Source organism: Equus przewalskii, chromosome 1, assembly GCF_037783145.1.
Source record: "Equus przewalskii isolate Varuska chromosome 1, EquPr2, whole genome shotgun sequence".
NCBI lineage: Eukaryota > Metazoa > Chordata > Mammalia > Perissodactyla > Equidae > Equus > Equus przewalskii.
This window is the reverse complement of record NC_091831.1, coordinates 9703914-9719965: the sequence shown is the minus strand read 5'-3', so window position 1 is coordinate 9719965 and position 16052 is coordinate 9703914. Positions and strand designations below refer to the sequence as shown.

General features: G+C 59.7%; 2 protein-coding genes across 3 annotated transcripts; both read left to right on the top strand.

Moving 5' to 3' along the window:
- The first annotated feature begins 556 nt into the window (after positions 1–556).
- Positions 557–3927, top strand: HMX3 (H6 family homeobox 3). The gene is made up of 2 exons (XM_070611751.1): positions 557–1251; positions 1877–3927. The coding sequence occupies exons 1-2, from the start codon at positions 852–854 to the stop codon at positions 2551–2553; spliced, it is 1077 nt and encodes a 358-aa protein (XP_070467852.1). The 5' UTR covers positions 557–851; the 3' UTR covers positions 2554–3927.
- Positions 3928–6793: 2866 nt separating this feature from the next.
- Positions 6794–15250, top strand: HMX2 (H6 family homeobox 2). Of its 2 annotated transcripts, XM_070576200.1 has the most exons (3): positions 6794–6946; positions 12955–13223; positions 14125–15250. In XM_070576200.1, the coding sequence occupies exons 2-3, from the start codon at positions 12956–12958 to the stop codon at positions 14676–14678; spliced, it is 822 nt and encodes a 273-aa protein (XP_070432301.1). In that variant the 5' UTR covers positions 6794–6946; position 12955; the 3' UTR covers positions 14679–15250. The 2 variants fall into 2 exon arrangements, with proteins under 2 accessions (XP_070432301.1, XP_070432382.1); XM_070576281.1 differs by lacking the exon at positions 6794–6946 and having other exon boundaries at positions 12599–13223; positions 14125–15247.
- The last annotated feature ends 802 nt before the right edge of the window (positions 15251–16052 follow it).

The following is a 16052-nucleotide window of genomic DNA, read 5'->3' as shown; positions in this document are numbered from 1 at the left end:
CCAAGCCCCTGGGGGCGGGGGAGCGGCAGCTGCGAGCGCGGATAACCCCGAGGTGACCCGGGCGGGCCTGGCCCGCCCCTTCCCCCTCCCGCAGGCCAGGCGGCTGGAAGCGGGTCCCGGAGCTGCAGGGGGGAGAGGGAGGCGTGGGCTCCGGGCGCCGCGGCTGTCATTGCGCTCCGGCCGGGGGCGCCGCCGGCTCCGCGTCCCTCGCTCGCCTCCTGCGCTCGCCGGAGCGCTCCAAGCGCCTCTTTAGCAGGAGCCAATATCCTTTTGTGCTAATAGGCTTGTCCTCATTTGCTGCCTAATTGGACTATATAAAGCCAATAACAGGCGGGCTCTTATAGCCCGAAGCCAAAGCGCCAAAATCCGAGGAAAGGCGAGGAGGGGGCGGTGGCGGAGGCGGCTGCGGGGCCTGGGCTCCGCTGCGCCTTCGCCTGCCTAATCCTATTTGCCATTGTACGCGCCCAATCGCCGTATACTCCCCGCATTTAACTTGGATGACATTTTGATTTCATCATTAGCATCCGGCGCCGGATTGACGCAGCCCCAAGCCGGGGACTGCTCTCGCCGCCTCCTCCCGGAGAGCTCCACGCCGCCGCCGAGCCGCCTCGCTCCCTCGGTGCCGCGGCAGGGCCGCTCCCCGCCCCTCAGGACCCCTCCCCCATGCGAGCCCGCCCCAGCCAGGTCCTCACCCCGCCCTCCCGCCGCTGGATTTGCGCCCGGGGCGGCCCCCGACTTTGCGCCCCGTAGTTGAGTTCTCTTTATGGTCTGATTTCCGGCCGCCCGTCTGCTCACCCGGCCGCCCTCCTGTCCCGCTCCCTCCCTCCCGGGGACCCCGAGGAGAGGGGACCATGCCGGAGCCCGGGCCGGACGCCCCTGGCACCGCTAGCGCGCAGCTCCCGCCGCCGCCACCCCCGCCTCCTGCGCCCAAGGAGTCCCCGTTCTCCATCAAGAACCTGCTCAACGGAGACCACCACCGGCCGCCCCCTAAGCCTCAGCCACCCCCACGGACGCTCTTCGCGCCGGCCTCGGCCGCCGCCGCCGCCGCCGCCGCTGCTGCCGCTGCGGCCAAGGGGGCCCTGGAAGGTGCCGCGGGCTTCGCGTTCTCGCAGGTGGGCGACCTGGCTTTCCCCCGCTTTGAGATCCCGGCGCAGAGGTTTGCCCTGCCCGCGCACTACCTGGAGCGCTCCCCGGCCTGGTGGTACCCTTACACCCTTACCCCCGCCGGCGGCCACCTCCCGAGACCCGAAGGTACCGACCTTTCTTTGAACTTTCGTTGTCCTCCCCGCGCGCCTGTCCCATCCCCGCCCCTTGCTACCTCCCACCGCAGACCTGGGACCCCTGCATCCTCCAACCCGTTGTTTGGCTAACTTCCTCCGGCCCTGGCTTGCATCTCCTGCCGCGCGCGCTGGGTTGCGCTCCCCGGGAATCCAATCCCACTTGCTGAGAAAAGAAGTGGAGTTGGAGCCCCGGGCGTGGCGCTTCCCGGGAAAAGTGGCCTGGAGCACGAATGGGGAGGCTTCTGGCGGCTGGGACTGGGGACATGGCCTGGATGAAGTGAGTGACCCGGGCGGGCCCAAGCCAGAGGCGAATCTCTTCCCGGGCCCCTGGCCAGGGAGCTGAGGGAAAGAAAGGAGGCGGCGGTGCAGCCACCATCCGGGGCTCTGTCGCCCGTCCTCGGGAGGAGGGGGATCCCAGGACGCGGCGCCCCTATTCTAGACCAGCTGGGAAGGAGGAGGTCAGCGGGAACGGTGAGGCCTCGAGGCCCGGGCCAGGAGGCCGGTATGGCTCGAGCCTGCCTCGCCCAGGCGCCAGGCCTTGCTGAAGGCGATGTCCGTGTGCGTGTGTGTGCGTCCGTCTGTCTGTCTCTCCCCAGCCTCGGAGAAGGCGCTCCTGCGAGACTCCTCCCCTGCCTCGGGCACCGACCGCGACTCCCCGGAGCCGCTGCTCAAGGCCGACCCCGACCACAAGGAGCTGGACTCCAAGAGCCCGGACGAGATCATTCTGGAGGAGAGCGACTCGGAGGAAGGCAAGAAGGAGGGCGAGGCGACGCCGGGCGCGGCCGGGGCGAACGTAGGAGCGGCGGCGGCGGCGACGCCGGGCGCCGAGGACTGGAAGAAGGGCGCCGAGAGCCCCGAGAAGAAGCCCGCGTGCCGCAAGAAGAAGACGCGCACGGTCTTCTCCCGCAGCCAGGTCTTCCAGCTCGAGTCCACCTTCGACATGAAGCGCTACCTGAGCAGCTCGGAGCGCGCCGGCCTGGCCGCGTCGCTGCACCTCACCGAGACGCAGGTCAAGATCTGGTTTCAGAACCGCCGCAACAAGTGGAAGCGGCAGCTGGCGGCGGAGCTGGAGGCGGCCAACCTGAGCCACGCCGCGGCGCAGCGCATCGTGCGGGTGCCCATCCTCTACCACGAGAACTCGGCGGCCGAGGGCGCAGCGGCCGCGGCCGCGGGGGCCCCGGTGCCCGTCAGCCAGCCGCTGCTCACCTTCCCGCACCCCGTCTATTACTCGCACCCGGTGGTCTCGTCCGTGCCGCTGCTACGGCCGGTCTGAGGCCTGAGAGGGGAGGGGAAGGGAGCGCCCGGCCCCCTTCCCAAACTCCGGAGGAGACTGGTCCGGGCCGAGGGCGCCGAGACGTCCAGCGGCCTTCGGGAACCGGGGCTTCGGCGCACTGCCCCGGCCTCCCCTCCCCCAGTCGGTAGCGTTTTGTAAGTATTTGCAATGCATTTTCGTGCAATTCACCCCTAATGGATTTGAGGCGCTTCCCCTCTTACTTTTGGTTTTGGTTTATATTAAGAGAGAGCAGGAAAAAGACAAAATTCCCGGGTCAAATATTTCGGCTGCAAGCTTTTGTAAAATGTGCAACCCTCTCCCAAATTTGCATTGCGCTCTGGCTTTTTGGGTTTTATTTTTATAAAAGGAAAATAAGCGCAAAAGCCTGAACCCCTCTGGTTTATTCATTTTCTATAGAACTATTTTCAGAAGTTGAGAGAAAGGGAGAAAATTCACATTGTAGTACTTTTATTTCTGGGTTTCTGGGTGTGGTTCTTCCTCTCCACTCCCAATCCGTTCTCCTCCCCAGTTTTCAGAGTCTGATCAGCCTCTTATAAGAATCCCGACTCAGACCTCTTTTCTCTCCGGCAGAGGTCTGTCGCAATTGACCTCTTCATCTCTATTTGTGGCCGAAGAATTCCCTAATTAAGTGTTTAAAGGGAAAAGACAAGACAGCCAAGAGATTATTGAAACGGCTCCACATCTGGCCTGGCGTGAGTGGTCTTATTTATTAGTAGCCTTTATTTTGGGAATTCCATTGGTTGGTAAATTATTAACATTACTGGTGTTACTGTTTTGCAAGAGAGATTTCAATATTTAAAAAACCCAACCTGTATCTTTTATCATCTGCCCCTACCTTTTTGTTCTGCAGTAACTGGTACTTTTGACCTGTGCAATATTGTACAAAATTGAGAGCCCTGCTTCTACCTCCACCGAGAGAAGCAGGCGTTTTCACTGTGTAATCCCGGTCATTCCTTTAGGAGGAGAAAATTAAGAAGGAGAAAGAGGGGAAGGAAGGAAACAAGGGTAGATAGCAATGCTCAGAGGAGAAAGATACGCATACTGGAGCGCTTTAAGTGAAGGACAATCAATTTAGGAGAATTTTAACTTATTTGATAAATGTACAGATTTCTTGTAACTTCGCCTTCAACTCCGCAGGGCTCCTCGCTCTGGCACCCAGTTTTCTGTTTTCTTTCTGTCGGCTACACCTGTTGTTCTGCGATAGTTTGTCGTCCCCACCCCCAGCCTCCCTAACCTCTGCCCGGGTTCAGCCCCTTTTTAAGAAAAAGAGAGAGAGAAAAAAAGCCCCACAAAATATTGTTACACTTAATGTTGTCGTGAAATTGAATTAATTAAAAAGAAAAGAAAAGCGAAGCGTTTGGTGTTGCCAGAGTGTGTAACTTGGGACGGTTTTCCCCAGAGCAGGTGTCTCCGAAACTCTTTTCTGCCTCGCTCTCTGGCTGCCTCTGCGCTCGCGGAGTCTGACCTGGACGCACAGGCCTGTCATGCGGCAGGCGGCGGAGACAGAGGCGGCTTTGTTCGCCACCAGGGCCGCTCTCTTCCCATAACCTTAACGCAGCTCGAAACGCCCTGCGAGCAGGGAAGAATGCGGGGCGGAAGCGGCGAGGACCTAGGCTTATCTAGATTTTGAAACGGGGCGAAGCGGCAGCCGCGAGCTCAGAGACAGCTGCTGCTTCCGAACGCAGGGCTGCCGCCTCGCATTCCGTTCCCAGGCCTCAGTTCCTCCGGAGCGCGAGCTTCGGGACAGGACATCAGCGGGCCTGGATGTTTGTGGGGTGGGGGGAGGAAAGAAGGGCGTGAACTGAGAGTTTAGCTGCGTCCAGAGGCGGATCGTGAAGTCCAGCTGGGAGAGGCCAGGCCACGAGAGGGCACCCCCAGGGAGGCCAACCAGCCCATCTGCAGAACAGGGAGGCCTCCGCAGGCCTTGAGGAACTGTGGCTCCCGGGGCGTCTCGGGTGTGGGTGCTGTGCTGGTGTGTCGAGTGCCGGGGAACAGAGACCACCCAACTGCGGCAAGAGCAATTGAGAGGACCTTGTCTCCTCCCGGCCAGGTCCTTTTCTGTCCCCTGCGCTCAATACCTCAAGGGTGGCCTCTCTGGGTTCCCCGCCCCTGTCCCAGTGCACTCCTGGAAGCGCAAAGCTAGCCGTTCCCACGCACCCGCTGGGCGCCGAGCCACCGCGCTCTGGCTGGGCGGCCTGCGGAGACGCGGCGCGCGGGAGCTGCTCGGGAGCGCAGGTCCGCGCGACAGCAGGTGCTTGGGCACCCCTCGCCAGCCCCGCGAGGCGGCCCCCTGAGAGCACCGGGTCTGCACGGCCAACTCCTGACAGCGAACCTTTGAAGCTGGGGAACCGGGAGGGGCAGTTGAGGAACCCGGAGCGGGTGACGATGCCGAAGAGCACGCCGCGGGGCGCGTCCGCTGGGGAGCGCCTGCACACGCTGCATTCCCTCTCCCAGTGCTTTGCTGGCGTCCTCAAACCCAATCGACACAATTGATTCCACTATGGCTGAAACGTCGACTATCGTTTTCTGTTGATGGGAAACTGCCCCCAAACAAACTAGCTTGCGTATTTTGGGGAAAATTTTAGCCTGGACTTCAGTGAAGACAGATCTCCCTTTATTTCCCTCTGGTTTGGAATAAAAACGAGGGCATGTGTCGTCAATGAAAAATAAACAGAAATTCAGGGTCAAAATATGTTGCTTCTTGTGTTACCTGCAAATACAGTGATGCCTTTTACTGTTGGCAATACTAACTGCGGGACAGGCCAGTAACAGCTCATTAAAAATAATGTTGCAATAGCAAACACGTCCTTAGATTTTACAGCCAGAACACGATGTTATCAAACGCCAAGAATATACTTCTTTATTTGTGTTGGATTCTAGAAAACGGTTCTTGACTGACCCGGTCTTTACAAAGTCGAGAAATAACTGGTTCTCCACAAGCACAGTTTATTCTTTGTCCTGCTTCCCGCAGCCTACCCTTCCCTCCTGTTGGGGAGCCCGGCTGCTCTGGGTCGGCAGGTCCCTCCCAGGAGCCACAGTGCGCGCCCTGGGGGAGGAGGGCGGCGCCTACGCCGCCTGGGACTGGCTGCTGTGTGAGCCTAGAAGCCGGCCCCGGCGGGAAACGTCCGCTTCCCTCCTGTCGGGTCGGGGTCGTGGTATTTCTCACAGTGCAAGAGGAGTTGAGCCAGAGAGTGGGGACTCCGAGCATCTCTCCGCCCACGAAGCATCCTAGGCTCACTGCAAGTCTTTCTGAGGCCTTTGTGTCAGGACAGGCCACGAAGCGCTGAATGGGACTGTCACATCCCCAGAGTTGGCTGGGCTCATCTTCTTGCCCCACACGGAATAGCAGCCCTCCCTGCTGCCTCTGCAGGGATTGCTGGGAGCTACTGGAACCACTCACCAGAGGGGGTTACCTGGGGGAGTGAGGGTGCCTCTGCATAATTCCTCCAGGACATTCCATTGTGGGAAGCCAGGGCAGCCCGTTTGCCCCACCCTAGGACACTGAACCAACATCCCCAATTTTATCCTCTCACTTTCAGAGCCTGGAACCCAGCCTTCTCTCCACCCACCCTAATTTCAGAGCCATCTCTGTCTGACCCTCAGTTAATCTCCAAGTTAGTGCAAATGACATCATCTTCCCCTCTACATCCTTTCTGCATCACCCAAACACACGCACTTTAGACTTCCTAACAGACACCAGTTTCCAGGGGCTCCCAGTACACTCACCCACATATGTGTTTAGCGCCACAGAGATCACTAATGCTCAGACACAGTCAGGCACACCTTGTTCGAGGTGACCCTGGGCAGCTGGTTTTCTCTGAGGGCCCTAGGCTCAGGCAAGCTGAGAAGAATCCCCTGGAAAGGATTGGGCAGGGAGCGAGGTGGCGCTCCTAACTCTGCTGCATGAAGCCTGAAATCCTTCAGGCAGGGATGCCTCGTGCTCCCTCCTCTTTAGTCACCTGGGACAAACTACGGAGCCCGCCAACACCCCACCGCGGACCCCGACTCTCCTAGTGGGCCCAGACCTCACTCCCCACAGGGCAGGGCTCTGAGCACCCGCAATCGCCTCCGCACCCTCGGAGACGGCAGAGCCAGCGCGCGAGCTGAGCTGTTTCTGTTGGCAACACAGATGTATTTCTTTTATTTGGTAGTAAATACAGTGGGTGTGTGTACATCAAACAACAGCAAGACAGATATAAACTGCCCCTCCTCCGCCACTGGGGGCTCATTCTGAGCCGGGACGTCCCCTTGGCAGGCTCTGGGTATCCAGAGCCTAAGGCTACGTCGCGAGAACCCTAGAGCGCTCTCCTCTCCTCGCTCCAAGAGCCTGCGCTGGAGGGTAGAGCCGGGAGAAAGAGGAGGAGGCGAGAAGGTCAGTGGGATTTACTTTCTTTTCTGGGGGCGCACGCTGCACCAGCTAGGGTCAGGGCGATGGGAGTCGGGATCCAAGCAGTGGGGACCCGGAAGACTGTGCAGCCTCTTCGGGAGCTTTGGCCAGGCCTCGAAGTGTTGGGCTGCCAGAGACCCGGCCACGCGCTCCTGCTTCCTCCTCTCTGTGCGCGCAGGCACCTGAACTTCCCTCGAGGGGCCCTGCCGGGCGCAGACTTCGCTGGCCGCGGCCCTGCCTGCCTCCAAGTCTCCATTTTGCCCCACTTCTCGCGGTTGTCCACGCCTGGCGGCCCAGTGGCCCATCTAGGGGGCCTCTTCCCCTTTGCGATACAAACTTGGACTAGGAAAAGTCCCCTCTACTGGGTCACCGCGACAGGGTCAAGGTGCAAGAAACATGAGCCCCATCGAAATCCCCGATTTGGGGTCCAAAGCGCAGCCAGGCAGGCCCAGGGGACACCGCCCGCCCCGGCACGTACAAGTGGCCCCGCAGAGGCGGTCCGCGAGGCTCCTCCTCCAGGCTTCCCCCTACTCTCAGCCCGCCCCTCAGCCCTGCCTGCAGGCGCTCCCTGGCTTCCGAGTGCGAGCGAGCCGTGCGTCTGGGTTCACGCATCTGGAAGTGTGCACGTGCGCCCGTCTGGGTGTGCACGGTAGATGCTGACCCCTTGACCTACAAACAGCGGCGGGGTCGGGTGGGCGGCAAAAGAAAGGAAAGGGCCACGAAGAGAACTAGATTGGCTGTACTTTGGAGCCCTGCCTGGTGCTTCGGATTGGGATCTTGAGTTGAGATTTGGGCTGCTCTTATCCCAGGGTGTGCCCTTCCTGCGGAAGTACCCTGAAGGCTTATCCGTGGGGAGCCGAAGCTTCTGGGAAATCGGCTCTCAGATGGCAGCGCTGCCCTAGCTCTTACGGGGGTCCATTTATCCGCCTGGATTTCTTCCCATTCTTCTGCCTTCAGGGTCCCGTAGAACTTCATTCGAGTGTCGGGGCAGTTTCGGAGACGTGAGCAAGGGATAGCCGGAGGCTGTCTGCCTCCTTCGGGAGTTCCCAGACGGTGCACACTGGTTATATTCGCCCAGGTCTCTTCCTTGGCTCCTTCCTGCTCCAGGTGATGCGTCTCTGGGGCGAAACTGCCCAAAATCTGGGTCGCCGGGGTTCCAAAAGGATCCCTTCTGGTTGCAGTGGACGGAGAGGAAAAAGAGCTGGGGGAGAGCTGCAAAGTGAGCGAGGGAGCGAGCGCGGAGAGCTCACTGCGCCCATCGCTTAGTCAGGAGAGGCGAGGTGGGGTCACCTGGTGTGCCTCACCCAAGCGCTAATGTTTTAAAGGAATAGAAAGAATCCCCTTCTTTCGTGAGCTCTCTCGCCGCCCTGGACCCCCTTGGTGATGGAGTGCACGCATCAGATTTTCATCAAAGTTCTATTAAGTGAAACATAGGTTGCAGGGCACCCTTTGATTGAAACAGTTTAAATTTTAATTGTGTTTTTAATTTGACATATAGTTGCAGAAAGGAATGACACTGCGTCGCCAAGGGGCGGTCGATTTTCTTAATTTCTCCCAGAGGAATTGATGAGTCTATCAGGCCACTAGATTGGAAACCCATTAAAGCTCTCTGGTTAGGCTGTTAATTGGAACTTGATGGATGGGGGGTGGGGGGTTGTCGGGACTCGGCTATGCTGATCCAATCTTCATGACTTTCTGTTTTCCAATAAATTACACAATTCATTTTCCAGCCGCAGATTACATAAATTGTACACCTCTGGGGCTCTCTTTTTCAAATAGGGAGCCCTTTTCCCCAAAAGCCTATTGCGAGATGTCATTTGCACCAAAGAACGAACAGCAGAGGCCCTTGAATGAAAATCGAAACATAATCAACGTTTATACTTAGAAAATTTATTGAGATCATTTTCTCTGGTATTTCCTTATTTTAAAGTTTGGACGCGCCATATATCATAATCCACTCGCGTAAAGGGGGGGTGCAGACTGTGTTTAATATTTATCGAAGCTTGATTCCAAGATCAAACTTGTTTATGACTTCATCTGTCATTTCGGAGGGAGCCTTCTTCCGCTATTACCCGGCTCAGCCAGCCTATTTCGCAACTGCCGCAGAGCAGAGAGGATCAATTTTTATTAGGCTCCTCGCAAGTTTGCTCTGGGCCGCTTTAATATTGAGCAGTGGCATCATCTCGAGACCTAAACTTTAAGCGTCCTTTCAGTCTGGGAAAGTTTATCATTCTTTGGAACCAGGTTATGACTAATTCCTAGTGGGGGAAGACATCCTCAAAATGAGGAGAGGCCATTCTCCAGGGTAGTGGCTGTTAACCTGAATGGAGTAGGGAGGGGCGGAGCTATCTCGAGACTGGGAGGGTGGGGCGGGAGGTGGTCCTGAGTTGAAGGATTGCCGCACTTGAGGGGAGAGAGACCGGGTGTCTCGGGTGGTGCTTCCTGGAGCTGAGGGTTCCTGGGAGTGTGTTTTGCAGCTGCACTGGGCCCAGAAGAGGGCGTCTGGGCCTCTGCGCTCTCGATGAGGTCTTGGTGACTCTCAGATGTCCCAAAGGGACAGCAGGAAGATCGTTTCTTGGCCCTCTGGCCCCAGCGGTGTAATTGCTGTCGGTGCACCAGGGGCGGCAGACCCCGCAGGTGACCAGTTGAGGAGAGCGGGGGACAGCCTGGGGGAGAGTCCATCGGGCTGCAGAGCCAGGAGTCTCCCCGTCTCCGCCACCACCTCCCTGCCTCCGCCCTGCGCCCACCAACATCACTTCCCTAGTTGAGTGTACAGTGTGTGTGTGTGACGCGCACACTAGTCGGAGCTCAGTGGACATTTTCTGACTGAATGTGTGTGAGTGCGTAAGTGTTTATGCAAGTGTAGTGCACGCGGCTTAAAGCGTGCGCGTCTGACAATGTGCAGGGTGTGGGAGAGGAAGATGCTGCACAGGACTCGGTTGTAGCACACCTCTGAGTAGACTAGACGGTCAGTGTGAGGGGGTGCGGCGAGCAGGCGGAGTACGAGGCGGATGGCTCCTTTTGACTTCCCAAACTAGCTCGGGGCAGAGTCGGGGGAAAGTTGTGGGGTCTCGAAGCTGCATAGTTTCCTAGCTTAGAATCCTCATGCCAGGCTGCACGGGTCCGCCCCCCAGTTCCTCGCCGCTCTGGGGCCTGGGAGCTGCTTCTCCAAGGCCCACCCCAAAGGCCCTGCCGCCGCCCCCACCGTCCCTGCCCTGGCAGAGACCAACCCTGTTCGCCCCTGACCGCACTCTCACATCCGCCCCGGCCGTCCTGAGATGGGGGGAGGGTCCTCACCGTCTTCCCTGCAGCCATTCCCCAAGCTCAGTACCCATGCCTGCTCTGACCCTCGCCCCTCCCAAGGGCCTGATTTTGGCAGTGGAACGACCTTGAGTTTCAATATAGCTTACTCTGCTTGGGCTAGTCACTTTTTTTTTGTCTTGAGCCTCAGTTTCCCCGCCTGTACACTGGAGGTAAAGATCTACACCGCAGGTTTGCTGTGAGGATTAAACTGAAGAATGATGGGATGCTCCCAGCGTGTTCCTGGTTGCTGGCACCAAGTATTCACTAGCTCAGAAGTGTGCAACCCCTCTCCCCCAGCTCCTCTTTCTTCCCCAACGAGTGGCGGGCTCTGCTTGCCGGGTTGGCCAATTTTCCGCAGGGCCACCTGGCCACGGTCCGGGAGACAGCGCCCGGTCAGGGTGCTTGCGGTAGGCGGAGAGGCCGCAGGCCGGTGAGAGAGTCGGGTGTTCCTTTCCAGCAACCTTCCTTCTACCCCCGGACCGTGCGGGAGCGCGCGGGACCGGCTGCTACGTGGCACGGGAGTCTGTGCCGCGGCCGCGCAGAGGAGGACGCACAAATTGTATTTCAGCGCCGGGTCCTTCCGGGTTAATGAGCTGACACCATGATTAAAGCTGACCATTTGTAATGTGTCTCGACCCCGCCGCCGAGCCCTGAAGAGGTTAATTCGGTGATGGAGGCCGGCACCTGCCCCTCGCCGGCCTCCCGGGCCGTGGCGCACAGCCCCTGGCCCCCGCCCTTCGCCTGCCCCAGCCCCGGCTGCGCCGCCGACTCCTAATCAATTAGCCCATTAACGAGCCCTTCGAGGAGTTAAGTAGGGAGAGGTTCTGCCACGGGTAGAGCTGCAGTCGGTAACTCACCGCGGCTAATGATATTATAAGCGCTTTACTCAATAACCCGGGCGCGGCGCGGGCGAGGAGGGAACTGCATCGTCATGGTGCAGCGTCTGGACATCTGTGAGGACTGATTCCAGAGTCTCCTCTCACCCTTGGCTGCACTTGGGGGGGGACCCTAGGGGCAGGGCTTCCGGGATCTTTTGACGGAGCGGTCCCGGACCCAGGGGGTGGGGTTGCCTGAGCGCCTTGGGGCCTTGCCTCACCTTCGTTTCCTCGAAGCTTGTGTAGACAACTGTGTCCCCGAGCCGTTTAGTCTGCTCCAGGCTGATTCTAGATCCGGTAACAGCTGATCTGGGATTTAAAGGGGCGAGAGCCAGGACTCAGAAGGAGCCGCGAGGACAAGGGAGGAACCAGAGTTTACTGAGCGCCTACCGTGTGCCAGGGTCGGAGTTGGGCACTTTGACTCTACACGGCTTCTGCGGGTAGGCATTGCTTACCCTAATTTTAGGAATGAGGAGACCGAGGCTGGGAAAGTTTAAGTGTCCTGTCCAAGCTCACCCAGCCGAGATTTGACTCGACTTTGCCCGATCCTAAAACCTTGTCCCCGTTCTCACCTCCGTCTCCCGTTCCCAGGAGCAAAGCCCTTTTATTTCCGCAGCAATTTCGTGACCACTCAAAATTTGCCAAATAAGGAGAATTACAAAACAGGAGGGCGGGCCATGGCCTATTCAGCGAAGGTTTACAGAGGACCTACTGTGAGCTCCTAGTGCTGCTAGGTTTTCGGGGGCTCTTCCGTTCCTGCCTAAAGCGACCTTCAAAACAGGAGAAGGGGCAGACGCTAACGAGAAGTTTATTTCGCCTAGGAGGGCAGTGAGGCTCCGATAGGGACTGGAATTGTCCGAGTTCATGCAGCGTGTGAACGGCGGTGCTGGGCTTGAACCAGGATCTCTTGAAACAAGCTCTAGGGCTTCCCCTTTACCCTCCAAGATCAGGCAGCCCCTCTGGGCCTGTGACAGGGGTGGGGTCTGTAGGCGAGGAAGGGCGGAAGTTGTCTGCTCCTGGGCCTCCCAGCTAAGCTCCCAGGAATAGCACTGAGAATAGTTCAGAGGTGCGTGCTCCTAAATCCTCCTCCTCCCGCACGGGGCGCAATGGTGGTGGTGGGGGGGAGGGGGGGGCGTGGTGCCAGCCCTGCTTGCCCGCCCGGACGAGAAGGGGTGGGAGGCTGAGGGAGGGTCGTGGAGCAGCCTGTGAGAGCCCCTCCAAGGATGCGAGGAGCGGTCGCCTGAGGCTGGCGTCGGACTTTTCCAGCTCGGAGCCCCGCGCAGTCCCTAGCCCTGGAGCCGGCCGGGGTCCGAGCGGTCAGAGCCGCCACAGAGGCCTGGAACCCGGGCTGGAATCTGTGCTGTTTTTGGTCCTAGCTTCCTCGCTTGGACACATCAGATGCCCGCAGGGCTCTGCGCGCCCCGGGGCTCACAGGCGCTGCGTGCCGGCCCTGGGCTTTTTGAAAATTTCCGGGGCCGCTCGGCGGCGCTGCGATTGGCCGCGTTCGGGTAACCTCTATGCAAATGAGGCCGCGCCACCTCCGCGCAGCCGGAGACCGGGCGAGCTGGCCGGCAAGGAAGGGGCATTCGCGCCGGGACTGGGCGGGCGCACCCAGAGCTGGGCGGGCAGGGGCCCCCGCGCAGCCGTCCCGAGCCCGCGTGTCCCCCGCGCGGAGGGGACGCCTCACCAGCTTCGTCACCCCCTCCCCGTGGCTCCCCTCCCCGCCCCTCCCCCCGCCTTCCTGCCTGCACCACGTTCCACTCAGATCGTCTCTAAAGGGAGTTCTTGGTTTCCTCCGATTTCTTATGAACCCAGGATGGGCAGCAAGGAAGATGCGGGCAAGGGGTGTCCGGCGGCCGGCGGCGTCTCCAGCTTCACCATTCAGTCCATCCTGGGCGGGGGCCCCTCGGAGGCGCCACGGGAGCCCGCCGGGTGGCCCTCCAGGAAGCGCAGCCTGTCGGTGTCCTCGGAGGAGGAGGAGCCGGACGACGGCTGGAAGGCACCCGCCTGCTTCTGCCCAGACCCGCACGGCCCCAAGGAGCCGGGCCCCAAGCACCATCCCCCCATCCCCTTTCCTTGCCTGGGTAAGGATCGCACGCCGCCCCGCCGGCCGAGAGCAAGCTCTCAGGGGAGGGAAGCTGTGTCGGGGATCTCGCGCCGGGCTCCCTCTGGCCAGAGCCGCGGCCGCCCGGGGCCGAGGGGAGGGGACGCGCGCGCGGCGCTGCCTGCTCGGCCCTGCGGGCGTTCGAGAGGAGACGGGGAACACAGACCTCGCGCGCCGCGGTCTTGGGGAAGGTAGGGTTGGAGGGAGAGTGCACCACGGGGGGCTGGGCACAGGGCCGGCCGCACACGCGGCTCTGCCCTCATTATCCCCTTTGCACATCGGCTACTTTCCGAACACCACGTCTGGAAGTCGGGTCTGAGCGGTCCGTCTGTCTCTACCGCAATCTCTTTCAGCGTCTGTTCTCTCCTCTCTCTCTGTGTCTCTCCTCCTCCTCGGAATGATTAGCACTCCAAGATGATTGACAATGGTGCCTTTCAGAGATGGTTCCTCTTTACAACATCTGACGAAGGGGAGCCCCGCATTAGTCCTTAGCGTGATTTCCGAACAAACGGCCTGTGAAATGATGCCACCCTATAAAGCTCGGGGAACTCTTCCAGCTCAGTTATTACAAGGCAAAATCACCTTTCAAAATGATGCTAATGTTCTCCCTCCAGACCTCCTCCCCCTGTTGCCACAAGTCCTTTCACGAAGCTGGGAGCACAGAGACCCCAGACTCAAGTGGCTGGGTCCCTCTCCTGTTGCTTTCTAAAGGCCGGGTTGCTGGGCTTTGGGTGCCCGCGAGAGACAGAAGAGGAAGGGGTTGGGACCAAGGAAGATGGGACTAAGGCTGCAGCCGCCTACCAAGCCCCCGGTCCCCGCCAGAGCTGGGGGTCTCTGAGGCTCCCAACTCCATGGCCTTCCCGTCTGTTTTCCTTCTCCAGGTACTCCCAAGAACAGCGGAAGTGCGGGACCGGCGAGCTCGGAGCGCACGCCTTTCCTCTCTCCTTCGCACCCGGACTTTAAGGAAGAGAAAGAGAGGCTCCTGCCCGCGGGCTCGCCGTCGCCGGGGCCCGAGCGGCCGCGGGACGGCGGAGCCGAGCGGCAGGCAGGCACCGCTAAGAAGAAGACGCGCACGGTCTTCTCGCGCAGCCAGGTGTACCAGCTCGAGTCCACCTTCGACATGAAGCGCTACCTGAGCAGCTCGGAGCGCGCCTGCCTCGCCTCCAGCCTGCAGCTCACCGAGACCCAGGTCAAGACTTGGTTCCAGAATCGCCGCAACAAGTGGAAGCGGCAGCTCTCGGCAGAGCTGGAGGCGGCCAACATGGCGCACGCGTCGGCGCAGACTCTGGTGGGAATGCCACTGGTGTTCCGGGACAGCTCGCTGCTGCGCGTGCCGGTGCCGCGCTCGCTCGCCTTCCCCGCGCCGCTCTACTACCCGGGCAGCAACCTCTCGGCCTTACCTCTCTACAACCTCTACAACAAGCTCGACTACTGACGGCCCGCCGGCCCGCCTGCTCCCCGGCCGCCCTGGCCCGTCTCTGGCTGCCTGCAAGCCTGGCGCAGGCTGCCCCTTGGCAGGGCTCCGGAGCAACGCAGCGTGTTTCCAGAAACTATTAAGAAATACACCATGTGTATTCATTATCTCTTATTTATGGCCTCTGCCCTACTTTTTGTTTTGATTGTTTCGGGTATTTAACGGCATTCCTCAAGCCAGATCGCCTGCTTTCTACCCAAAGCAAACCAATACGCTTTGAAAACCATTCGGAGGGGATGTTCTCGGGTGGTGGTGGTGGGAAAGGGAGTTTCGGCCAGATCGACCTTGATTGGTAGGAAAAAATCCAGAAAAACACCAACAAAACCAAGTACACTCCTCTCCCCATATATACACCTGTATATATGTACATGCACACACGGCCGGCCACGCTAGCCCTCGGGGGCTTTAGGCAATTATCTCAACACCTGTTTTCGTTTCTCTCGTCCCGAGGATGGGTAGGGACGAAAGGGGGAGATTTTAGATCTGTAAATATTTTTAAAGAGAAAAAATAAAACATTTTAAGCATCGTTGCTAACTTTGGTGATTGGTTGCCTGGGGTGCTAGAGCGCGGAAGGTTTTCTGGCTTTTCGGCGGAGGGATTGCCAGCGTGAGTCACTGAGGTCTGGCTCGCCCCACGTGGAGGGTGGGGCCGGGGTCAGGGGTCAAAACTCGGGACCTTGGCGCTGCGCCTCCATCCACTCTCTAGTAGTGTTGAAGCGGGCCGAGGCGCGCCCCAGCCGAAATGCAGCTCCGGAGTCCGCGCAGAGAGGGACAAAGGCGAGGAGGCAGACCTCGCTGCTGATACAGTTGCCTCCCGGGAATGAGCATCTTCCTAGCACTGGGAGCGCCTTGGGCTTGGTTGCAGTAGGGCGCCGTGCGACGTCGCCCAACCCTTGACACTCGCCTTCTCTCCGAGGGCGCAGGGCACGTGGGACGGCACTGCCTGGACCCGGTAAAGAGCCCGCTTTGCTCGTACCCCACTAGCGCGACAGGCTTGCAGCTGCATACGGTTCCCGGGTCAGAGGACAGTTGTGCGGCGCGGGGACGGGGCGCGGAAGCGGCACTTCGGCTGAGGAGGGATCTGAGGTTGGAGACTAGGCAAAGAAAGCGCCAGAGGCAAAGGCGCCTCTTCTCACTTTCTTCTAGTTGTTTATAGTATTGTGCGTGACTAAATAGCCGGATCGCTGCCAAGCACGTGGCCGCTCACGCTGAATGGAACCGTGGCGCGCGGCCAGGGCGCCCACGGACTTGCGTGCCCCAGCACCTGCCGCCGCGCCGGGGCTGGAGGGGCGCGGCACCGACAGAATGGCCGCACGAGGGTCATGCAAATAGCAG

Bases quoted from the DNA above. Each gene is read 5' to 3' on its own strand.
- HMX3 (XM_070611751.1), top strand. From the start codon at position 852: ATGCCGGAGCCCGGGCCGGACGCCCCTGGCACCGCTAGCGCGCAGCTC. The intron at 1,252-1,876 runs GTACCGACCTTT...GTCTCTCCCCAG, and splicing joins CCACCTCCCGAGACCCGAAG to CCTCGGAGAAGGCGCTCCTG.
- HMX2 (XM_070576200.1), top strand. From the start codon at position 12,956: ATGGGCAGCAAGGAAGATGCGGGCAAGGGGTGTCCGGCGGCCGGCGGC. The intron at 13,224-14,124 runs GTAAGGATCGCA...TTCCTTCTCCAG, and splicing joins CATCCCCTTTCCTTGCCTGG to GTACTCCCAAGAACAGCGGA.